The sequence below is a fragment of the Trichosurus vulpecula genome, chromosome 5 (genome assembly GCF_011100635.1).
Source record: "Trichosurus vulpecula isolate mTriVul1 chromosome 5, mTriVul1.pri, whole genome shotgun sequence".
NCBI classification, from domain to species: domain Eukaryota; kingdom Metazoa; phylum Chordata; class Mammalia; order Diprotodontia; family Phalangeridae; genus Trichosurus; species Trichosurus vulpecula.
The window spans coordinates 177,140,940-177,166,940 of record NC_050577.1 but is presented as its reverse complement, the minus strand read 5'-3'; the positions used below and the strand labels follow the sequence as shown (position 1 = coordinate 177,166,940).

Here is a 26,001-nt window from a genome sequence, read left to right as displayed (position 1 = left end):
CAATTAACTGCAGTGAAATAGCACACCTATTTCAAAGTATTCTCAATTATAAAATTACACATATAATTGTACCAATGGAAACAAAGGAAAAAGTTACCATTCAGAAGAAAGTTAGTAAGGCAGGAAGAAGGTCTGCTGTTCACATCTACAGGTGAAATTCTATATGCTCCTGTGCAATAGTGTAATTCTGAAACACAAAGTAAACACTAATGTAAATAAGCCTAAATGAATCACTTCCATTATAGGAGGGAGAAGTTACCTCCCCCATGATCTTTACAATGATGACTAAAGATGAAAAAACCTATTTATCATCTTTTAAAATTTCCTAAATACCTTATGATTTATTCTTAATACCTTATTTTGCTCAATTATTTTAAGTACTTACCAACGTTATTCGTCCTTGGTGTGCACCATTTAAGTGTTACTGTTTCTTTAAATGAGCCTTCTCTACTACTGCCACCCAAGTGGAGATCACCTTTAATATATCAAAAAAAAAATGTAGATGAAATACAGTATAACATTTCAGTTTTTCTATGTAAGATACCAGATTTAATTCAATTCGACAAATATTTACTAAGGGGCTACTGTGTTCAATGCACCCGAGTCCACACAAGAGATACAAAAAGAGATACCAAGTCATTTCAGGGGGTTGGGAACGCTACCAACTGGGGAATCAGGGAAAGACTCTTGTAAGGAGGCAGCACTGAAGCTGAGCCTTGAAACAAGCTATGGCTTACCAAAGCCAGAAGTGGGGAAGGAGAGCATTTATACCAGGCATGAGGGCAAAAGCACAGAGGCAGAAGATGGACTATCATGTAGAGGGAAGAGCGAGTGACCCAGTCTGATGAAAATGGGCAGAGAGTATCAGTCTAAAGAGAAGTACAAGCTGGAGTGCGAAGCCACAGCAAACAAAGGAGTATATTTTGACTGAGAGGCAAAGGAATCACACAGCCTTCTTGAGCAGGGAAGCAGAAAGGCTGATGGATGGAAGCTGGATGAGAGCAGGGGACTTCTCACTTCTGTTGGGTCATGGAGCCTTGCAGGGACAACCCAAGAAGTCTAGTGACCTCTTCTCAGAATGTTTTTACCTGCATAAAATCTATAGATTACAAATGAAACCAATTATTCTGAAATACAGTTACCAAAATTAAGTTTGCAGACCCCTTGAAATCTATCCACAGACCCTTTGGGGATCAGACTTCAAGCTAAAAATCCATGGATCAGAGAGCAGAGAGGCTTTAGATGCTGTTGCAAGTCTATGCAGGAGGCAATGAGGGCCTGGGCAATTTCTGGAGCACTAGCAGAGGATCCTCGCTGAGCTCTTGACCTGGATTATCCTACTCACAGACACATTAAAGACAGAAGGCATCCAAGTAGCCAGATGTTTCCCCAAAGGCAGTCTAGGACTCTTGATCCTCCCTCCCCTAGTAAACTCCAACCTCTAATGTCCTTACATGACATTTTACCCCACCTCTGTACTTTAGCCCAGGATACCTTCCAGGTCTAGGATATAAACCATCAGTGGCATGATGGAATTGATACCAAGCCAAACCTCAAAATCAGGATGACCTGGGTTCAAGTCCTACCTCTGACACACACTATGTGACCCTGGACAAATGACTTAACCTCTTGGAGTCCCCAGGCAACTAAGTAAATTATAAATCACAGAAAGTTTGCAGATCTGCACTGCTAAAAGGAACCTCCTCATCAGGAACTCCCAACAGCTAATACAATCATGGGTCCAAACTCACTCTTCATTCACTCACTCATACACATACATACACACGCACGCACACACTCTCTCTCTCTCTCTCTCTCTCTCTCTCTCTCCCCCCCCTCCCCCGCCCCCCCCTCCCCGCCTCTCTCTGTCTCTCTCTCTTTTTATACGTGTGTGTATGTGTATACTCAATTCAACAAGCATTTATTGAGCACCTATTCTGTCATATACTGTTCTAGGCCCTAGAAACGGAAAGACAAAAATAAAGACCTTTGTCCTCAAGATTACATGCCACTGGAGGAAAACAACTGATATGACTCTAAGAAAACCAGACTGCCCCCGCTACCCTTACTAGTTTCTATTTTCCTCCTCCCCCTTTCTGAATTACTTTGTATTTTCTTCCCTGTGTACCTGTTATTCTCCCCCGACAGAATGTAAGTTAGGCACAGTGAGAGCACCAGGCCTGGATTAAGGCAGACCTGAGTTCAAATCCAGCCTCACTTAACCACATGACCCTCAGTAAGTCACTTAAGGTTTGCCTGTTTCCTCAACTGTAAAATGGGGATAATAGCAGCACCCACCTTGCACGGTTGTTATGAGGATCAAATGAAATAAGAACTGTAAAGCGCTTAGCACAGTGCCTGGCACATAGTAGGCACTATATAAATGTTAGCTATTATTATTAGCTATTACTAATTTCCCTGGGGTCAAAGACTATTTTTTGTCTTTGAATCCCCAGAACCTAGCACACTGCCTGACACATAGTAGGTTTTTAATAAATACTTGATGAATGGGTAGCACCCAAGTCTCTCCTAATTCCAAGTCCACTACTCTTCTCCACCATGTCGGAGAGAACTACAAACCAGCTTGTTATGACCCTGTACCCATTACTAAGGGAAACTCTACAGAACAGAAACAATAATACCATTTGGGGTAAAGAACTGCCAGCAGCGAAGGCAGATGAAGAAGCCTGACAATATCTTGAAGTGGCACAGACAAAATCACAAGTCTACAAAAATCATTTGCAGTCGGTAAGCTAAACCAGCATCATACTTGATGAACTTAGTTCTTTGGATTCACGTGAGCCTCACTGACGCGATTATTAACAACCAAACTGAGACTTGCTCAGCCAATCACACTTTCTTTCTAACTCTGCCTCCTCCTCCCAGGAAAGACTTCATTTCATGAAGACCAATACTGAGCTGGAAGTGTGTACTAGAGACTTCAATGACAGGTAGATGGAAATACTTATTACCTGTGCCAGGCTGGAAAGGAAACTTAGCAAGGTAAAATGTTAAAGATTCTGTAGTTAATCCCCTGGGGTTTTTGACCACTACAGGTCCACCATATTATTCAACACATAGGTACATATGAGTTACATGGGTCATGGGTCTAGTATAGAAATTGAGGGGGGGCTTTCCAAGCCCTTTGTACTCCACAGACCTACATCAGGATGGGCTGTAGTACAGATGTGCTACACTTACATGGATAATATGCCACCTTGGTAGGAATACCCCTATGAAAAGGAGAGGAGGGAATGGAAAAGGAAGGCTCAGGTAACGTGTGGTGAGGACTTGAGAGGACAGGGGGATAAGTATAATTTCTCTCCCTGCCTCTGGGGTCAAGATAGACTAAGATAGAAACAATATGGGGAGGAGAGAACATAGAGAGAGGAGATGGGTACATTATGCAGAAAGAGAATGCTGAGGAGGCATCGTGAAGTGACCCCAAAGAGGTGGTGGTGGTGGTGGGTGTCCTAGAGGTTTTTATGCCATAGTCCAGTTTTTTGGAAGGTACAGGGGATTCTCTGTCAGGAAAGCATACTCTCTACCATTGCCTGAAATAGTATTGAAGGCATTCTTCTAACAGGTGTGAACCCTAAACACAACAAAAAGACTTTTTTGACATATCTCTCTCCAATATTCGATAGTTGTAGGAATAATAGAGCAAATGGTAACAAAATAAGAGAACAAAATCAAAAGGCATAAATACTGACAGATAAAATTATCTCTATTTGCAGATGACATGATGATCCACTTAGAAAATCCCAAATAGTTAGTGAAAAAATTGAGATAATCAGCAAAGTGGATTAAAAAGTAAGTCCATAAAAATCAACACTTATATACAGTATTAACAAAACCCAAGAAGATCTGAAGAGAATTTCCTTTCAAAATACATAACATACAAAGGAGTTAACTTACAAAGATAGCCACAAGCTATGCAAATGAAACTTCAAAACATTCTTTAGAGATGAAAAGTCTAAATTAAGTGGCTATACGCAGCTCATAGTTGGGTGCCAATACAATTTTAAAAAGACAATACCATCTAAATTTATTTTCAGACTTTGTGCTAAGGGATTACTTTACATAGCTAGACAAAAATAATAACGTTTTGAAAGTCAAAAGATCTAGATCCTAAAGGGATATGAGAACACAAAAGACGGGCACAGAGCATTACCATTTCTCAAGCTGTATTAGCATAGACAAAATCAATGAAGATAAAATTAGAAGAGTAACTACAGAGTAGGAAAAATATTTGCAAAATAAATTAGTGATAAAGATCTGATATCCAAATTATAGAATGAACTGACATAAAGAAACCGAGACTTGGTTCTATGCCCCAATCCCTAACAAAGTCAAAGACAGAAACGAAGGTCCAATACCGTAGCACAGAATTAGAAATCATGTTTTCATCTGGGCAATGGCTGAAAAAACCAATGAATATCACTGTGTACTAAGAAATACTAATAATAACAGTGATGGTGATAGCTAGCATTTATATAGCACCACTACTTATCTGTCAGCAGAGTAGAACAGACAAGAGCCTTGGGATGCAATCTGCTGTGACTAGAGGTGGTTCCTAGCAAACTATTCAAATCTGTGCATGTGCTACAGGGAAGCTAGAGCCACTCTGGTTCAGAGCACTTCCTGGTGGTTTACAAAGAAACTGGAGTCTAAGCAGTATGAATAGCTATTCTAGCCCCAGATATCAGCCTTCTTAGTGCCCTTGTAAGACAAGTGTTTTCTATGGAGAAGAGAATTCCTGCAACTTACATTAGGAAGCTGAGTGGATAAAAAGATAAAAAGTGGATAAAAAACTTAAATCAGATTTTTTTTTTATATTCCAAATTCACTTCTATCACAGTTTGCTCATCTCTAAAATTAAGGACTTTGAGCAACTGCTCAATTAAAAAATGCATTTTGATTCTAGACATTTGAATATGTAAGAATTCATTCAAATATTCCAACTGTCACTATTATTGACCTAACTGTACAACTGCAGACAAGTAACTTAAATTCTCTAAGCCTATTACCTCATTGGTGTGAAAGAAAGAAAGGGAAAGAAGAAGGGAGGAAAGGAGAGAGGAAAGGAGGGAGGGAGGGAGGAAGGAAACAAGGAAGGAAAGAAGGAAGAAAGGTGATAATAATAATACAGTATTTGTCTCATAGGGCTATTGTGAGTTTCATATGAAGTAATACATTTAATAACTTTGTTAACTTTAAAGTGCTATATGAATGTCGTCTATCATTAATTATAACCAAACTACGCATTGTTACTCTGAAGTGAAATAGCCTAAGTTACCCAAAGAATTAGGCCGCACAAGACTTTTATTAATGGACCTGGAAATCAAATGACAACGGGAAAGTCACACAGAAATTTTAAAATTCCATTAAAAAAAAACAACAGTACACTTTAAGGTTTTAAGAAAACTGGAAATTAATGGGAACCAATAGTAGTTTTCCCGTTATAGGTCCTTAAGAGTTTGCTGAATGAATAATTTTATAGATTTGCTCCCTAGACTAAGAAATGTACAACCGGTTGTAACAAAAGTTACAATTTTAAATGTTACCATTATTATAGTCGATCGAAAAAAATTCAATATGATTTACTTACCACTTTTTAAGAAATCAACATGGGCTTCTTTATGATGAAGTAATTCCACATCATAATTGGCAGATGTGTTTGCATGTTGTTCTTCCTTTAATTGGAGACATTTAAAAATCAGTTTCCTCACATTATTAAATAATTAATAATTTTGGCTTTTACTTGAAGGTAATAAAATGGTCAAATACATTAGAAAGGGGTAAGTTCTAACTTTGCAGTAGTTTGCTCAGTGACTTATTTAAAGATGCAAGAATTTTTCCCCCAATACGGAATCTAATCAAGAAAAGTAATTCTCAAGGTTATTAGGAAAAATAATTTCACGGTTGTCATATCAGAACTAAAAGAAGCTCTTGCCTCTCAAAGTACTGAAGCAAAGGGGTCAAGGCCATATCTGGCCTACAATAGTCCCAGTGTAGCAGAACTAAATTAAAATATAATTGCAGAGGCAGCTAGGTGGAGCAGCGCGTAGAGCACTGGCCTTGGCATCAGGAGGACTTAAGTTCAAATCCGGCCTCAGACACTCACTCGACACACTTACTAGCTTGTCACTTAACCCCAATTGCCCTGCCTTCCCCGCCTCAAAAAAAAATTTTTAAAAATGTAATTGGGAAATCATTAACAAAATAAATAAAGAGAAAATAAAACAGTAATGTTACTATGTGGTTTTCTAAGTCAATATTCACCTGCAGGGATCCTTATATAGGATTTAATGGCCCCCTTTTCTATTTGAGTTTCACACCACTGGCTAAGAGAATTGCTTTTGTTTCCAATCACTCTAATTAGTATTGCTTCTTGGGCACTGTTTAATGCTAAAAGGTTGTATACAAAACAAGTAAGTTTTACCATCATCATAACACCTTATATTTCTACAGTTTACAAAATACTTCTAAAAATATTATCTAATTTGGTACTCATGACAACCCTCTGAACTAGGCAGACCAAGTGTAAATACGTGGCTCAGATAAATAAAGTCTCTTAAATCACATAACGAGTAAGACGCGGCCTTAGAATTTTGACCTAATTCTGATTCCTAGCCCAAGTTTTTCAAATTCTCAAATATCCTATGATACTGACCATTTTGCCAACAAAACCCCGAATGGGGTCAAGAAGAGTCAGAGATGACTGAAACAAGTGAACTGACCATTTACTCAAAACTGAAAATAAAACTTTTGGCTAAAGATAGCATCTTTAAATAGCTGCAACAGATGAGCAAGCACCATAATACATCAATTAGCAAATACAGAATCACCATCATCTTAGGAACTTGTGTTCCTAAAAACAGTGAACACAGATTCCAGCACACTGTATTCTAAAAGGTCCAAAGTAGAAAAAAGTGTCACATCAACAGCACACAAATCCTATCAATAAGATACAAGCAAACTATCTGCCATCCTAAAATTATTTTTTTCTTATAATGTACACTGAAATTATAATTAAGATATTAAAGCAAATCAGTTCCACTGTATTTGCTAACTGCTATGTACAGAAGATTCTACTGCGGAAGCACACATTTTCCATTGAGGTAGTCTGGCCAATGTAATTAAGAGAGTATTCATTTATTTCCAATCACTCCACCTAGTATTGCTTCTCAGTATTATTTAAATAAAAAGAGCTAAAAAGATTCCTGTCACTTTCTCACACTACTGTTCAAAGTGTGATAGCAAAAAAAAAACTAAGTAGATAATTAAATCAGAACTTAATGATGGAATAATTGGCATTGGTATGTAATGTAATGGATACAAAGAGCCTCAAGAGTCCTAAGAAAATCCACCTCCAGTCCTCATGGGGGTAGTACCGGGGGCAGAGATTATTTTACTTTTGTCTTAGTACTCCTAGCATCTCACTTAGTAAAATATTTGTTGAACTGAGTAATAAATGTACAAAAATTCAATTCTTCCTAACATTAGAAAGCAATAAGCCAACTGAAAATCATGGCCTATTATTTTGTGATCAGCATCTATTAGTTATTAACATCTTTATGTTAAATGGTTACGAAAATTACAAAGGAAAGAAAAGCTCCACTAGAAGGCACAAAATCAGGAGAATCTAGTAACACAGCTATCAGGAAAAGAATCACAGACACAGCAATAATATGAGATGAACAATTAGATTTTGTACAAAATAATATGAATAGGAAAAAATTTACACAGCCTAATCTTAATTGGCAAAATAACATTACGGCATTTTGTTCTGTGATCCTTCAAGGCATATATCAATAGTTACTGACCTGGTCACATACAGTGAATGTGGGCTAGCAAAAAAAGAAAATATGATATGGAGAGAAAAAAATGCAAAGATCCAATTAAAATAAACAGTAAAATTCAAAATAATTTTTAAAAATAGGAATACAGTCCCTCCAAGATGAGAAAAATTTTCATCTTACCTTCATTGGTATATTGGTAATAGTGGTAGAGGCCAAATCAAAGTGTTGTTGTACTAATATATTCAATTTGGTAGCAAGATGCCGTCCTGCTCGAACACTATGTACTTCACTGGTTAAAACTGGAGACAACTACAAATAATAAATAGCATAGAGTATTAATGAATTAGAATCTGTCACTAAATACTTCATTTTTTTAAACACTATTTTCTAAATGCTGTTTTATAGAACTTATAAAATTAAGACCCATCTAATTAATATTATCACTTATTTTGTTTCTAAGTTTTCTTGGTTTCAAGTGCAAATGGAATTCAAGAGAAAGATATAAATGGAAAGCAATGTAGATATGACAAAATGGTCTTTTAGGAAGATTTTTTTTTTCCTACAGAATGAAGGGTTCATTGTTCATATTCTTCTACTGGGAATGGTCTGATAATTTAAAATAAATATTCCAAATCACTAATAAAAGGAAAATAACTTAAAACAATTCTGGGATTTCAACCTTATAGCTACCAAACTGTCAAAAAAAAGTTAAACAAAAACTGTTAGAAGGATTGTGAAAAGGCGGATACACTAAAATACTGGTTAGCAGACTTCAGAAGTAATGCAACCACCTTTTGTGCAAAACAAATCTAGAATCATTCCAGAGAAGTTACTCCAGAGCTGAAGAACCTGTGGCCTCGAGACCGCAGGTTCCCCACCTCTGGAGACTCTTCATACTATTTGATCTGGAGTCCATACTAGTAAGTATACATTTAAAAGATCAAATATAGAAAGAAAGTAGTATAAACACCAAAATGTTTATAGCAACATTTTTGTAGTAACAAAGAACTGGAAACAAAAGAGCTGATCCATAATGGAAAACAGGGTTATAGACATCAACAAGAATTTTTTAAATGTCTCTGTGCCAAGCACTATACTCTGTGCAAAGGATGCAAATATAAAAAAGATTAAAAAAATAAAAAACCAGTCCCTACTCTCAAAGAGCTTAAATATTGTGCAATAAATAAAAAATATGCACTGATGCATGGTAAAGTGTTAGGCAGAACCAGAATTACATATATAATGTTACTAAGCAATAACATAAATGAAAAGAACACTGAGAAGAAGTTAAATAATAAGTACATACAATCACACTTTCCTGCTTCAGGAGAGCAGAAGTCAGGGATTAAAGGTGCAGAGGGCTACCGTCAGTGTCAAATATGGTCAGAGTACCTGTTATTTTTGCTTAAATGTTTTTCTTTGTTACAAGAGATGAACTAACGCTATTTGAGGAGAGGGAAATTGCTTTACCTGGAAATTACTGTGATGCAAAAACAAAAAATCATCAATAAGACATTTGAAAACACAAAATAAACAAAATGTGTTGTCCACAACAACTTATTAAAACTGTCCACTGAGGTACAGAGGGCTACAATCTGCACCAAGGGCATAAAGAACCACACTGCTGAAACTTACAACCAGTTTCTCACAAAATTAATGCACCTACCAATTAGAAAGAGAAACCAAGAACAAAAACCATTTACTTAATAAATGTAAAGAGAAGATACCACACTGGTTTGAATTATTAGCTTTGTTTAACTTTCCTTGTGAGAAATAATTCTGAAGACTACAAGAATTAGCAAGATGATACAGTGGATAGAGAGCTAGACTAGGAAGACCTGAATTTGAATCCTGCCTCAGATACTTACTACCTTTGTGACCCTGGGCAAATCAGTTCACCTCTGTGAGGCTCAGTTTCCTCATCTGTAAAAAGGGGATAATTATAACACCTACTTCACAGGATTGTTGTGAGGATAAAATGAGATGACATAAAGTGCTTTTAAACCTTAAAACATTACATAAATACTAGCTACTATAATTATTACTCACTGTATTTCTTTCAGTTGAAGACAGTAATATGTATCAAAATAATTCCCTTTAAAAACAAGATGCTGAGTAGGTATCATTTAAATCTACAGTCTTCCTTTTCTTCACTATCATTATAATACTAGTTGTAGAGCCTTCACATATTAGATCACAGATTCACTCAAGTAGATCTGTGATCTCATCAATGTGTGTATTCGCTCCAACAATTCAGATCTCCACTCATACGTGTCTGCCCATCCTGCACATCTCCAGTCCACGTGCCCCCATTAAGTGTGTCTCAGAGGGTCCATTGGGGCTTCCACAATTTCTCTTGACACCAGGAAGTACCCAATTCATTAGTTTACCTATCTTTTCTGCTCATATATTTCTTTGATGACAGCGGCAAACAGTTTTGGCAAAAATATGTTTTATGCCTTGCTTAATATCAACAGAGGGTCAAAGTTAACTTTACTGTCACATCACTTAAAGAATCTTTTAGAATCTCTACAGTATTCAACGGAAAGACTTGACTAGTAGACAGTCTTTGAGGTGGCACAGTGGAATTTTACATTCTCTGAACTTTTCAGCCAATCCTATGACTAAAAAGATGCGGTCTGTTTTAAAAATTATTTGTGATCTGCTTTCTTCAAAAGAATTCTACTTCTACCATTTCAAGTACAATTAAGCCAAAATAGTATGATGTGAGAATATGGAATAATGTAAACAAACAAAAAGCGTAACAGGAAACAGGTTGAAAAATAGTTTTTCCTTTCGGTAGGATTTCTGAGGAATCAGCTTTTCATTGTAAATGGTTTCAGAAACACAGCAAACATTTAATGCAAACTTCACACTCATTGTGTATTATTTACAATTCATAACCTTTCCTTTGGTAACTTACTTAAGACCTTACCTCCTTTTTAGGACGATCTGACACAAGACTGTCTTCACCAACTGGGTAGGTATGGATCAAAACTAATTCACACTTTTGGATCTGCATGAGACTTAAGAGATAAATTTTTTACTTAGAATTTCAGAATACAAAATTAATTTGCTTCATGTGAAAAAAAGCTAAATTTCTCACAATCCGTATGTATATTTCCACGAGACTTGCAAAGTATAAAAAAATACCAGAGTAGGTATCATGGTTATTGTAAAGGCTAAATATTTAAGAAATTTGCATGTCCATATAAGTTCAATAATTATGGTGAATTAATAATAATTTAGCACTGTACAACTTAGGACTGATTTGTTGTGTGTTAGAAGGCATGTTGGAGGATAAATGTGTAAGATAATTTCCTAAATGTTGACTAACGCTTCTACAGAAAAAATAAAGGTATTACTATGGTAAAAGACAGAAAACGTTTTCATTAACAAACCTTTTCCTAATGATTCACTGGCCAGAACCAGACAAGACTTCTCTTGCTTTACCCCCATAGTAATTCCTAAGAATACAGACATTGGGACTCAGTAGATTGATGGCAATTTGCTGGTTTCTTAGAATTTGTAAGAAATAGTACTCTGAGGCCAAGAAAACTACTTATAAAAAAGAAGATATTTGTAGATTTTACCTTTTAGCTTCCCTTCCCTCTTTAAGAAGGGAGCAGCTACAAAACAAGTACTGATGGTTATGAAAATGAAAGGGAGAGGGCAAAAAAGTTATAGGAGTAATATGTTCAGTTAGCTGAGGACTTTGTTGTTTTTAACTGTCGTCTTTAAATTACATAATTATTATTCCCCAGGGTTTTGTTAAATATACACCCATGCTCTTTGTGATTTATACTCACTGATCTGAATTAGCAGCAAGTTTGTTATGCTCATGAATGGTTTCTTGAACACAGTCCTCAAGCATTCGTACATGACTATCACTATGGATTAAAAAGACAAAGATAATCATAAGAGATCATACTTTAAGGAATTTAATTTTTAGAAAAATCTAATCCATTGTACATATTTTATGAGACACAAAATTTTTAAAAATAGGTCTTAGAATATTTCAACAAAATACAACTATAAACAGCCTAATGCTAGAAAACGCATCCAATTCCAAAGAAATAGACTGAACAATATTTGTATTTTAAAAATCAATCACTATTTTGGCACAGAAGATGTAACCCCTGTAACAAAAGGACCATTTTCAACTTAATTTTTAAATTATTTCTGCGGCATTTTAACAAAAATGCAAAAAAGCAAATTATTATATTTCTTTTGGAAATTTCACACCTTTTTGCGTTAGTAATGCAGATTATTCGTCCTCTGTTTCCAACACGTTCTGCATTCTCCATCAGCATAGTTCGAGCTTCATGTTGATACTCAGTAATTTTGCAGAGGGTTTCCACTGCTGCAACCAGACCATGCAAGATACTGCAGCATTCTGGATCTGCACGAGGATTAGGTGGTCCAACAGCAGCTAGTGCAGCCATTAACTATTAAGAGAAAGGGAAAAAAAATTGGTGACAACTCTGGAATGAGGACTTTAGGCCTATCTTATCTGGTTTTGCTTCTAGAGAACTTGACATTACACAAGAAGTTATGAGAAGGCTAAAAATTCCAATTGTGGGAAATCTGGCTGTCTCTAGGCAATACAATGGAAGCTACTCACTGAATATACTATAAAATTATCCATTAATATTTTACCTTCCTCAGAATATTCCGTATCTCTCACTTGGCCACTGACCCTTTCCCAGAATTATATAACCTTATCAAATTATCATATATATATATATATATATATATATATATATATATATATATATATATATATACACACACATATATATGTGTATACACACACATACAAAGAACTACATACCCTTTCCCAGCTAATTTTATACCAACTTCATTTGATTTTTTTTCAAAGTTTATAAATTGTTTAGCTACAGTGAACTGCAATGGGGAACACAGTTATGACATGTTTCAATGTCCACGATCCAGTTCTTCTTTCATACAACTAATAAAAAATTGTTTTGGCTAAACCAGAAAAACAGAGTTCTGAATCATCTTTTTAACACAAATATACTGTCATTCATCACAAATTACTAGATTGAACAAAAAAAGCCTCAGATGTGACTTTAAGTGATTTGCCCAAGATCAGACACAGTAAACCACAAAGCCAGAATCCAAATCTCGGACTCCGAATCTAGTGCTCTGCCCAATGTACCATGCTGCCTCCCAAATTTGTTGAACTAAATTGAATACTTCAAACCAAATTGGCATATACCTTGACACTTGGTGATTTCACAGAAAATGGGGCAAAAGGATGAACAGTAAAAATTAAGGTTCAAGATCTTTCGACAGCATTATAGAGCGCAAAGAACACTGAATCTAGAATCATTTAGGTCCTGGGTTCAAATGACACTTTCCATTTATAGGCTAGTCACAAGTTTCCTCAGCTACAAAATGAATAGTTAAGACTAAATAGCCTCTATTATCTTTTCCAACTCTCAATCTGTGATCCTGTGATCCAGAAGCCTCACACCAGAAGAATCACATATATATTTGCTAGGAAGGTCAAGAAAGTTACTAGACTTGGCAAACACCTGACTTTGTAAATAAAGAAACTAACTGTATCTAAATAGACAGAAAGTAACCAGTTACTGACACAGGAGTCATTTTATAGTCAGCAGCTCATGTGCACCCAGATCATGAGGGAGAACTAACATGGGGCCATATGAATGGAAAAGAGGGATGAAAATGAGAGATTGTAGAAGATTAACAAGATTTATCAAGTCATTAAATATGATGAATAAAAATGAGAAATTAAAGATGACAACTCTGTAGCTGTAAACCTAGATAAATGAAAGGATGGTGAAATCCTCAAAAGAAAGGACACTAAAAAAAGTAGGTTTCAGGGGGAGATATTAATACATGCATGTTGTGTTGGACATGAGTCTAGGACGTCTAGGGAACACACAGCTGGAGATGCCCTGTAGAAAGCCAGGCACAACTGGACTACAGGAGGTGATGAAATCACTGAGAAGGTATAAAGAAAGGGCTCAGGAAAGATCTCTGAGAGTGACCTATTAGTAGTGGAAGACCTTAGATAACAATCTAAGAAAAGAGACTGAACAGAAGACAGCAGTGTCCCAAAAACAAGAGAAGAATGTCCAGGAGAAGGAAATAATCAACAGTGCCAAATGCTCCAGAGTGGTCAAGAAGGGTAAGTACTGAAAAAGTCAGATTTCGTAATTAAAGAGACCGGTGGAAAGCTGTGAGAAAACGGTTTAAGCTGACTAAGTGATAAGGTCAGAAGCTGGTACGTCTTTCTCTCTCTCTCTTTCTCACATGTACACATACACATATACATACATACATACACATACATACACACACACACACACACACACACACACACACACACGTTCCCTGGTAAATTCATACAATAAAGAAGCATAAGCTTCGTTCTTATTTCCCTCAGAAAGAAGCAAACCTAAAATAGAATACCACTCCACAGTCAGTGAATTTATAATTTTAAGTATTCCATGAACAGTAAATTTACAAAGTTAAGTATTTTCTACACGCAACAAAGTCTGAATGCATGTGTATAATGAATTCATTCGCAGAGCACAGCCTTAGTATACTTTCAAAGACAATTGCATCCAAAAGAGGTATCAGATACATCTGTGGTGTTTTGTTTTGCTTTGGGGGGGGGGGGAGATTTCTCATAAACATCTTAATTATCTTGAGATCCAGAGGAAATGATACAATGGAAAGATGTGGAGTTAAGAGGGTTTAAGTTTCAAGGTCTCTGATTCTCAGTTACCTCACCTGTAAAGCAGAGATAATACCAATACTTTTTAACTCAGGGGCTTATTATAAGGAAAGTACTTTATAAAAGCTTAGTTTGCATATATTAACTATTATTATCTTTAAAATGCCTTACAGCTCTAAATACCATGACTCTATGATATACATGTTCTAATTGGCCTCATGGCTTCCATTAGAGCTGGGATCTGGGTTCATGGTTTACAGAAAATGGGTACCCTGGAAGTTAGAGCAAACATGAATTTTATTAGCATGCATTATAGCAAGCAGGCAAAAAAAAAAAATGAAAGCAACACACACACATACAATAAGGCAATACAGAGACTTGGCCACACAGCACCAGAATCACTCAAGTGTGGGATGTGTGCGTGTGGCAGCAATATCTCAGTGGAAGTATACACTAGAAATTGGGATGGGATGGACGTAGGGGTAGACATAGGGGTGCAGCAGGCTAGAAGCCTCATCCAATCAAGAGTCTAAGTTATCCATAGTATCAGAATGAGTCAGAGCAGTGGAAAAGTACAAGCTGTCTGTTATGGCTTACATGTTTATGATCATTGGCCTAAGTGACTAATATTGGAGTCCTATTACTTGTAACTATGATATTAAACAATGTTTCAAAAATGACAATTATCACCATACATATTCCTTGATTACTGCTCTCTGTATTTTTTTAAAAAAGGGGTATGGAATAATTTTCTTTTGTGAAGTTTCCATTACTGGCAAAACTTCAACATGAAGTACTTCAATTTTGTGTTGCAAGTATCTGACTCTTATCTGCCTCAGTTGCAAAAAGTATTCTTAGTGAAAATAAAACAGGATGCAAAATGTTAAAAACTGGTGTTTTCCCAAACTAAGCAAAGATTAAATATTTGAGAAATACAACTCAACCTGAAAGGTCTATAAGATTTCAGGATTCTAGTTTTTTTGTTTAAAAGATTATTACCTGAATATTGTTTTGTTCTGTTTTCGAATTATCACATTTCAGAAACTAAACATACCTCCTGCAAATTCTGGTCTTCTTGGGTCCAAGAATTTAAAACATGAGGTCCAGAGTCACTAACAATGAAATTCACCTGAAAGGTTACAAAGTTGTATTTAACCATTACACTCAAATTACAAAAAAAATCTGTTCAAGGACTAGTTTGACACAAAGTTACCAAACAGTTACATGGTAGTTACATGAAGAGTTTCCTTCAATCTAAATATAAAAGAAAGACATATATTTACAATTATCCTTTCTACATCATGGGGCAGTACCCCCTCGATCTGGAAAATCTGCGTAAACATTTTTGGCCCTCCCTTCACACCAGAGAAGAAATCTGATTTTTTTTCTTTTTCTTTTATGGGGTGTTTACACTACATTATTATAAAATCTGGGTTGATATTATACAATCCTATACATTTATTTTATGCATTTCTGAATTTCTAAACTTTTTTTTTGCATAAATCAAGCTAAAATTCTTGAAGATGTCATCCTGAATCATGAAGAAAATTTTAACAGAAAAAAACTATCAATCTTCCATATGCCTTTCAACAGATTATCCTAATTTTAAAAAGTATTTTCACTAAAGGCCTACTATGATGCCCCTTAGTGGTGTAAAGATAATCCTGAGATTTTCACTGCACTGTGTAAGTTCTAGCCATTCCCCACAAGCTGGAAAGACTTCAAGTTGAGGCCCAGCAAGAGACTGCATATCTGTTCACAAAGGAACAGCTTAACTAAGCACAGAGAAGCTCATCACTAGAAGGCTATTCATCAGATGATGAATTTTTTTCTAACACAGCAAAGTCACAAAAAATTTCTACTAAATATCGTGACTTACATTGTCAAGGGAAAACAAACTAGTCTACTTACTGTGTCCCCTACAGACCATGGAATCACTCTTGACCAGGCCTTTGCACAGGGTATCTCTTGGGCCTGGAATAATCTCCTTCCTCAAAAACCAAATACTGGAAGACTTAGGTTTTTCCAAGTACAGCTCAGTTGTTACCTCCTGCAGATGATCCTTTCTGAATCCTCCAGTGGTCAGGGCTCTATACTTCTAAAATTACTTTGCATTTATTTTCTATATGTTTTGTGTGTACATCTATGTGTATATGTCATTTCTCCCCAATAGAATATAAGCTTCTTCAGTGCAAACATGGTTTCATTTTTTTCTTTGAATCCCTAGTGTCCAAGGGTGGAGTATGCAATCAATACTTAAATACCTGATCTGACAAGATCATTAACTCATGGAAGTACAAAAGAGTAACCACTTGAAACTCTTTCGAATACAATTTTCCCAATGCTGACACATTCTCCTGGCTTAATAGTGCAATCATCACATATTAATCTCAAAGAGATAATTCATATTAAATGGAATACAAGACATACTATGACCTTTTCAGTCTAAAGCAATACCAGTATAATTAAAATAAGTATATGCAAATAAAGTATATCTCAAATTCATGATTTCCAGCACATTTAAGACATAGAATACTCACCAGCTTTTTGAAAGGAAATATATCATACATTATCCTGCAGTATTCCATGGAGGATTCTACTGAGCAAGTCCACAATGATTTAGATATGGGTGCCAGTGGTATAATTCCTTGGGTCCTATTTTTCACCAACATGTCAAACTCTACATGTTGTCGGCATGATTCTGCCATGTAGGGACAATGATCCACAACGAATACCGTTTTATGAGACTCAGCAAAAATCTTCATTTTTTTTTTTACCTACAAGGAAATACACATATTAGATGAAAAGCCTTGTAAAAATGTAAACAAATCTTGATTAATATCTAATTTCTCCTTAATGAAGAATTGGTAAAGGACATGAATAATATTTACTCTATGAATTGGAAGTATAGTTTGACAAGGTCTCACCTATAATCAAAATGTCTCTCAATTTTTGGTATAAGCCACATTATTTTGGACTTTCACTCTATTATGGTTGGAAAAATTAATCTTTATAATACTAGCTTCTTGGCTGAATTTGTCACTGGACATAACATGTTGGTGCAATTTTAATCACTATGTCATTGTGTCCTCAAAATATATTCAATGTTAACAATTTTCTATAGTCAGCTCTCCATATTCAACTCTTCCACGGTTTGCAGTGGAAAATGCAATAGTTTAATAGTCAAAAGTTCTGGCTCTGTGACCCTGTGCAAAACACTTAGCCTCTTTGGACCCCAATTTCTTTTCTGTAAAATGGGCATAATGCTTATACTACCTCGTGCATTTCTCTAGCACTGGGTTTACAATTTTTTTTTTTACAATAATTCTGAAGGAGTTCTTCTTCTTCTACCTTACCTGTTATTTCATTAGTTTAAGAATCATTGAATGAAGAACTCCTACCAATGATGATTAGCCCTTGCTCAGAAAATTAAAGTCTTCCAGATTTGCCTGGGGTACTGAGAAGTGGCCTGCTCAGGGTCACATAGCCAAATGATTCAGTGATGGGACTTGAATGGAGATTTTTCTGACTTTGAGACTTTCTATTCAGTGGAGTTAGAGATAGTCAGTACAAGTTTAATTATCTCCATTTTCCAGTTGGAGAATCTAAAACTCAGAAAAGGGAAGTTACTTGTCTGGGGTCCAGGAAGGATGTGAATTGAAGTCCATACCTTTCAGGGTTGTCATGAGAAAAATGTTTTATAAATTTAAAGCACTGTACTGATACTATCTATATATAATAATAAAAAAATTAATTTAAAGTAGATACTTTCAGGCTTTATTCCTAATAAATCATTCAAGCTTTGAATAAATGTATAAATTAAGCTAGTTTGACCTTTTTTTCTTTGCAACTTCTGATGACCAACAAAATGAACAAAAAGTAGGTGTGAGGTGACAATATAAGGTCTTGAAGAGACCAAAGTACATTAATCAACTTCTAAAAACTATAAGTCAACTATCTAGTGACTTTCCAAAGCCAAATCTACACAGATATAATCTAATCTTTAAAAACCTACTTGCTGGGGACTACTATAAAAATAGGCCACCTGCTTTGTTTTGACTTTCTGATCGTGGGCAATTTTTCCTCACTAAAAAAAAAACTGATTAAAGACTACATTAGAAAAGCATATGGCAAAGAAAATTAAGTGTTCTTCAAAAAGAACCTTTTTACTTGATAGAATTTGTTTCCAGAAGCTATTTTCATTTCCTGCTTTCAAATATTTTGGTTTCATATAGAACATATCTGCAAGGAGGCTCTTTTACGGAATGAACCAGATCTAAAATCTCCAGGAAAAGCAGAAGCGGGGGAAACCGCGAAGTGGGTGGATAGGATACAAACTTCAGGGGAGAGATTCGCTTACTTTTATGCCTGGTCCTGCTGTGGAAACGAGCCAAAGGCTAGGAGCCACAGCCTCTCTGGAATAGGCTGCTGAGGGTCAGCAGACGGCCAAGACTGTCTGCTACCACCGAGAGGAGAGCATCGTATTCATCTTCTTGCACCCCGGTCCCTTTCCAGTTTCATACAGACATAGACACGCACGCAAAAACACAAACACATTCGCGCGGTGCGCGTGCGCAGCTCGCCTAATTACCGCCCCCCACGTTAGGCTCCCTTTAGCCCCGCCCCTCCGGCTCCCGTCGAGTTCCCCTCCCCCTCAGTGGTCAGGAAGCCCAGGCCACGAAACACCGAAAGGGGGCGGAGACAGGGAGGAAAAAAAAAGTCTCGGCCTCTAAGGGCTTTCTCCCCGATTGAGACCCCTAGTCACCCCTTGGAGTGGACGGTCTGGGCCGTCGGGGCACCCTTGCTAGCCTTGCAGCACGAACCGCAGCACCGGCTAAAACGCATCCAGCCCCCAGAGCGCAGAGGGGCCCCCCCTCGCCTGTTCTCTCTCCTCCCTGCTTTGGTTCCACTGGCAACGCTCGCGAGACTCACCGAGAGCCCGAGAAGAGAGAGAGAGGGAGGGAGGGAGGAAGTGGAGAGAAGAGAGAGGAGGGGGGAGACGTTCTGTGCCTCTCGCGGGAGTAGTCCAAGAGTGTCACCGGTCAAATCTCCGCGCCGCGACCCAAAAGGGGAAAAGGGGCACGGGTAAAGAAGTCTCGCGAGGCTCGAGGTGCTCTCGCACCTCTAATCCCGCCCCGCTCCCCTGCTCCTCTTGCTAGGGAGGTAAAGTGAGTAGCCCGCCCCCCACTCCGGGATGGGGGTTGGATCCGGCCGCCTCCCCTAGCTGCTGTCTGTGCCCGGCCTTGCCGTCACCTGCTGAGGAGACCTAGCCCGGCGCTGCGGCCCCGCAGGGAGAAGTGGAGCCCGGCCCTCCGGGGGCAGCCGGCGCCCCGCCGGCAGAGCCCGCCCACATCCCGACCGGGAGGCGGAGGCGGCGGCGGCGGCGGCTGCGGCAGAGGAGGAGACGAGAGTAAGTACCGGCCCCGGGGAAGGGAGAGGGGGAAGACAGCGAGTCAGAAACCTGGCTGTTTCCGGGCGGGCGGGGGCGGCCCTTCGCCTGCTTGGGGTGGGGGGAAGACTAGTCGGCGCCTCATTGCTCCTCCCGGGCCTTCCCTTCTCTCTTCTCCGGGGCCGGGGCCAGCTGCAAGCCGCTCATGGGCCCAGGGGAAGGCAGGGGAGAAGAGAGGCCCGGGTGTCCTCCCTCGCGCTCTCAGTCCAAGCCCTCCGCGGGTCAGCGGTTGCCACTCTTCCCCAGGCCACCCGCGGGAGAGGCATGTGCGCAGCTGATGAAAGATACGGAAAAAAAAGAAAAAGGTGTAATCAACGTTGGCCGAGCTACCCGGTCATTATTAAAGTAAGCACACACAAAATTAAGGTATTTGACGCCAGAATGCCCCAAAGTAAGCGTGATCCAGCCCTCAGCACTGTGCCTTGCCTGGCTCGTAGTAGGCGCGTCGTAAGTGGCTTGGTGACTGATGCAAGATAAATATTGTCCCTGGTCCACTTTCTTTCCAGTGCATCACTAGCACAGTACCTAGCCCATCAGAGGAGCTTCATAAATGGCATGCTGACTTGACTGATGCAAGATAAATACTGTCTCTGGTCAACTTCCGTTTTCTTCAATACCTAGCACATAGTAGGGTGCTTCATAAGTGGATTGCTCACTGGTCCACTTTGATTCAAGAGATGTTGCTGGTCAGCTTTTCTTCCCTGTGAATCAGTAGCACTGTGCCTGGCACATAGTAGACACTTTATAAATGGCTTGCTAACTCATCAACTTTTGATACAAGATAAATATTGTCACTGGTTGACTTTGCTTTTCTCTGTGAATCAGCGCAGCGCCTGGCACACAGCAAGTCAGTAAACATTTATCGTATGTGTTAAGCGCTGGGGATACAAAAAGGGTCTAAAGACAGCCCTCAAGGAGCTTACAATCTAATGGGAGAGATAGCATGCAAGCACATATATACAAAGCAATCCATATACATGATAAATAGGAAGTTATTAGAAGAAAAATTATTAGAAGAAAAATTCCCTCCTCCCTAAAAAAGGAGGTGGAACAATTAGGGATTTAGAATTTGGAATTAAAAGGGGTTAAAGAAGGCTTCTCGTACAGGGTGGGATTTTAATTGACACTTAAAGGAAGCCAGGGAAATCAGTAGTTGGATCAAAGGAAGAAAACCATTCCAAGAATGACTGACAGCCAGTGAGAATGCCAGGAGTCTAGAGATTGGAGTGTCTTGTAGAAGTCTTGAAGAAGACTGGAAAGGTAGGAAGGAGTTAGATTTAAAGGTATGTGAATATCAAAGAGCATTTTGTATTTGCCTGGGGGCAATAGGAAGCACTGGTGTTTATTGAGTAAGACAGTGACTTGACCAGATCTATGTTTTAGGAAAACCACTTTAATGACTGAATGGAGGATGAATTGGAGTGGGGAGAGACTTGAGATAAGCACATAATAAGTATTTGTTGAATTTAATTTAATTTAATTGTAAAGAAGACTGGATTGAGAGTCTGAAGATCTAGGGTCAGTCAAGTCAAGCAGTTATTAAGTGCCTCCAGTTTGGAGTGCTTGTAGTACAAAGAAGGGCAAAAAACAGCCCCTACTTTCAAGGAGCTAGAGCAGGAGTGGGGAACCTACAGCCTCGAGGTCACCCTCTAAGTCCTCAAGTGCAGCCTTTTGACTGATTCCAAACTTCACAGAATAAGTTAGACTCAATCAAAAGGCAGCACCCGAGTACCTAGACAGCCACAGGTTCCCCCTACTCCTGAGCTAGAGTCTAGTGGGAAAGACAGTGTACAAACAATATATACAGAATAAATTGGTGCTAATCTCAGAGGGAAGGCACAGCAACTAAAGAGGACTAGGTAAGGCTTTTTTGCGGAAGGAGGGATTTTAGCTGAGACTTGAAAGAAGCTAGGCAGTTGAGATGAGGAGGGAGAGCATACTTAGCACTGGGAACAGCCATACTCAAGAGTGGGAGAGAGGGAGTTTCCTGTGTTAGGAGCATCATAAAGGCTGATATCATTGGATCAGACAGTACCTGGGGGGAGTAAGTTTTATACTGGAAAGATTGGAAGAAGCCAAGCTATGGAGAGCTTTAAAAGCCAAATTCAAACTCATACTTTGTCCCTTACTATCTGTATGACTTTGAGCAGGTAACTTAACCTCTCCAGACCTAGTTTCCTCATATGTAAAATGAGAGGCTAGACTATATGGTTTCTAAGATCCTATGTGGTAACTATTCACATTTATGTAGCAGTTTAATCACTTTAGTTGCAACAACCTTGTGAAGTGTTTTCTCATTTTTAAATGAGAAAACAGTATCTGAGCAGTTAAGTCCCTTGCACAATCACACAGCCAGTAAGTAGCTAGAATTTGAATCATAGGTCTTTTGACTTTAGGCTCCAACCCTTTTCCACTATACCACCACATAAAGTCCTAGTATTAAGCTATAGGGCATTTTACTGTAATGTGTGTGGCATTTTCCATCAGAATCTTTAAGAGAGAGGAACAAGAATCACATATAGATGAAAGAGGGTTGGGGACAGGGACCTCTTAGAGTTAAATAGGATCTAGGACAAGAAAGAACCCTAGAGATGTTGTAATACAAACCTTTAATTTTACAGATGAGGAAGTCCCAGAAAGATCATAGGATCAGTTCACACATCGTAGACACAGAACTATATTCCTCCTGCAGATAATCAGATGATGATGGTAAATTATTCTGACATTTCTCCTCCCTTCCCCAGCAAGCATACAGTGCAAAAGCATCCATTAGCTTTCTCTTTCCTGGGCCTTTGTGCACAGGGGAAGTTCAGTGTTTAAGTTCATTGAACAAACATTTATTAAGTGCCTGCCATTTGCCAGTCACCGTTCTAGATTTTGAGGGAGATGAAAAGATAAATAAGAAGGGCACCATTCTCAAGAAATTTATGATTTCTAATGTTTCTAGAGAACTTTTTAATAACCATACTGAAGTTTTAAATCAGACTAAGTAGTCAATAATATGTTACTTCTAAACTTAGATCAATATTCATCAATATTCATCAATATTCACAATATTCACTCTGATGGACAGTGGATTGAATAAAGAAAAAAGTGACTGGATTTCTCTTTAAATTTTTCGTAATCAAATAAGAAAACTAAGCAGCTGGCAACTACTATTGAGGGTGGGTGTTATGTTCTCTTTTATCAGAAACAGAATGTACTGAAGCCTCTGCCAAAAGTGTCATTGTGCGTGTTATAGCATTAGGCTATAAGGTAGATGAGAGGCAATGTGGCTAAGGCAAAAACAACTTTCTCTTTTTAAAAAATTTGTAGTTCATACTCATGAGGGAGAGGTCTAAAGCTGGATCACAACTAATTAGCTGTTTAAGATAAATTGAGATAATTATCTTACAAACTATTCTAAATTGGGGGACAAGTAAAGGCTTGAGCCCTTCAGAATTTCCCCCTTCCCCCCCACCATGGTTTGTTATGAAATAGTATTTTATTGTTTAGTTCTAAACAAGGAAAATTTATTTTATTTTTTAAAAAGAAGCAGTATGAAGGTGAAACGAGGCACCAGTCTTGGAGTCTAAGAGGTTTGGGTTCAAGCCCTGCTTCTGATACATACTAGTTACTATGACTTCTTTTAAGTCACTTAACTTCTCAGTGCCCAGGCAACTCTGTAAGATTATACATTTAAGGCTAGTTGCTGATTTGCTTGGTGGAAGAAGTAACTTATATTAATGAAATAATATGTCTGGTCCAATAAAAAACAACATACATACCGTACTTGTTTTGTGGTTTCGTTTACAGGAAATGAATATACAAGTGGTATTGGTTTTTGTATCTCTCTAACCATTTTTTTTTTGGAGCATTAAATCGCTCAAATAAAGTTATTAGTTACTCTAGTTCTCTTCCCTAAATAGATGGGTTTGAAAATTTTATTATCATGTAGTATGGTACGATAAATTCCCTCATTTCTGTGTTAGCACTTATTATATAAACTTCAAAGAAGAGCAGTTGGCCAAAATTTTTTTCAGGGTTTTGATTGTGACATTTTAGTTACAGACTTTGAAGGGGGAACTCATGAGACTGGCAAGAGAATGATATTTAAAATAATTGCCAACAAATTTAAGTGGATTATATTCTTATTAGACATATAGATATTAGCTTGAAAAACTACTGAGTTTTCCTTTTTTATTGAAATTCTCTTTTATTCAATCAGCAAACATTTCAGTATAGAAATAAATTTAAAAAATCATATACAAAACTATGAACTTCTGTTATATAATTTATTTTAGGACAATATTAAATTTAACATCCCGTTTTCCTTTTGTTCAACTCCCTACTATATCTCTTGTTTTCTTTGGCTGCCTTAAAAATATGGCTCATCAAATGAGATAATGTTCATAAAACTCTTTGCCAACCTTAAAGCTACTGTATACAGGTTAGATATTAGTATGGAGTTTTGTTTTTGATCTTTACTAAAAAAAAAAAAAAACAACAACAACTTTGGGCAAATATCTTAGGGAAAGGTCTTGAAAATTTTACTTTGCTTTTCCTTTCTCCTGGGCAGAGCTAGCCCAATCTAAGGTGGTGGTTAAAGGACTGAATTAGTAAACCCCTATTTAGAAAATACAGGCAGGTAGGTAGCAGAGTGGATAGAGTACCTAGCCTTGGAGTCAAGAAGACTCATCTCCCTGAGTTCAAATCTGGCCCCAAGATAATAATAGCTGTGTGACCCTGGTTGGGTAATTTAACCCTGTTTGCCTCAGTTTCCTTATATGAGCTGTGAAGAAAATGGCAAACCATTCCAGTATCTTTGCCAAGAAAACCCCAAATGGCTTCATAAAGAGTCAGACATGACTGAAATTCACTAGTTTTATTCTTGGGGTTTGAATTTTGACAGGGTGTACTGAGGACCCTATTAAAGTTAGACAAATAGGTTGTTCTCAGAGGTCTCCAAGTAGTTAAGCATTTGACTTGAAATATTTTCCTTTAATTTTCTAAAACTGCCCATCTCAAGTCATTTTTAGAAATCATAGTGTATTGTGATTTTTAAGAATTATTGTTATATTCCTTATAATCCACAGTTCCTTTCAGTGTTTGCATATTATTTTTTATCAAATACATTTTATTACACGCACCACTCGGCATAATATTGGCCACAGAAGTGTGTTAATGATGACTATTGGTTCATTAATGTGAGCTAACAGTAAATCTTTCTATCCAAAATCCATTCATTGAAGAAATATCTATTGAATTGCTACTATGTGCACAGTACTGCTAGGTTCCTTATGGACTACCAGAGTAAATAAACCATATTCCCAGTCCTTGAGTTTAGAGTCTAGATTGGAAAATAACACAATTGTAATATAGGGAAGATATAATAAGAGAGGTAAAAATAGTGTCCACCTGACCAATGAAATAAATGCAAAGATCCTATTTAGGGGGAGAACATTTGCAGCAGTCAGATCACATTTGAATTTGCAAGTAAGTGTCCAATTAAAACACAATTTTATATCACTTCATTTGTCATTCTTTACAATATAGCGGAACTGTATTACTCCTAGTATTTTTTATATTGTTGATTTTTCTTTCATAATATACCTGCCCTTCATAAAAATAATAATATGCATGAAGTGCTTTCAAGTTTGCAAAGTGCTTTACATATGTGGTAGGAGCAGCATCTACCAGAGGCCCCTACCATGTGGGCTGGTCTACCTCTTTTCGTTAAAAATTATTAAAACCATCCTCAAGACTTAATTGCCTCAGAGAACTAAAGACTGGCCAGTGGAGTCACTCCCTAGTCACCTGAGTACAAAAAGCTGTAGGAATTCCAACCTCTCTCTGATGTTTGGTTGGTAGATCACTATGGGCACCTCAGAAGCAAGGGGATCTCCATTCCTTTGTTGAATATCCTTCCCCTGCTATAGGTAAATAAATCTTTTTTTGTTAGTGTTATATGAGCTAGTAGTGTCTCATTTCTTGTAATATATAATACCTAAACTAATATATAAATACCTAAAGTA

The 26,001-nt window shown here is 37.6% G+C and overlaps 2 protein-coding genes across 4 annotated transcripts in view; one reads left to right on the top strand and one right to left on the bottom strand.

Moving 5' to 3' along the window:
- The window catches only part of INTS13 (integrator complex subunit 13), a 31,261-nt gene extending 11,705 nt beyond the window's left edge, over positions 1–19,556 (bottom strand). Inside the window, exons 1-10 of the mRNA XM_036758960.1 lie at positions 18,899–19,556; positions 17,079–17,315; positions 15,593–15,667; positions 12,051–12,253; positions 11,615–11,695; positions 10,741–10,831; positions 7,986–8,114; positions 5,612–5,696; positions 386–475; positions 98–187 (exon numbers count right to left, since the gene is read on the bottom strand). Of these exons, the coding sequence (XP_036614855.1) occupies positions 98–187; positions 386–475; positions 5,612–5,696; positions 7,986–8,114; positions 10,741–10,831; positions 11,615–11,695; positions 12,051–12,253; positions 15,593–15,667; positions 17,079–17,303 (1,069 nt within the window). The 5' untranslated portion in view covers positions 17,304–17,315; positions 18,899–19,556. The remainder of the gene's footprint in view (positions 1–97; positions 188–385; positions 476–5,611; positions 5,697–7,985; positions 8,115–10,740; positions 10,832–11,614; positions 11,696–12,050; positions 12,254–15,592; positions 15,668–17,078; positions 17,316–18,898) is intronic.
- Positions 19,489–26,001, top strand: part of FGFR1OP2 (FGFR1 oncogene partner 2) — a 38,848-nt gene continuing 32,335 nt past the window's right edge. The window contains exon 1 of one of the 3 annotated variants that reach the window (XM_036758963.1): positions 19,489–19,948. The gene's annotated coding sequence lies outside the window, so the exon portion shown is untranslated. Of the gene's footprint in view, positions 19,949–22,666; positions 22,697–26,001 lie in introns of those variants that run through there. The other 2 variants (XM_036758961.1, XM_036758962.1) reach the window with 2 other exon arrangements.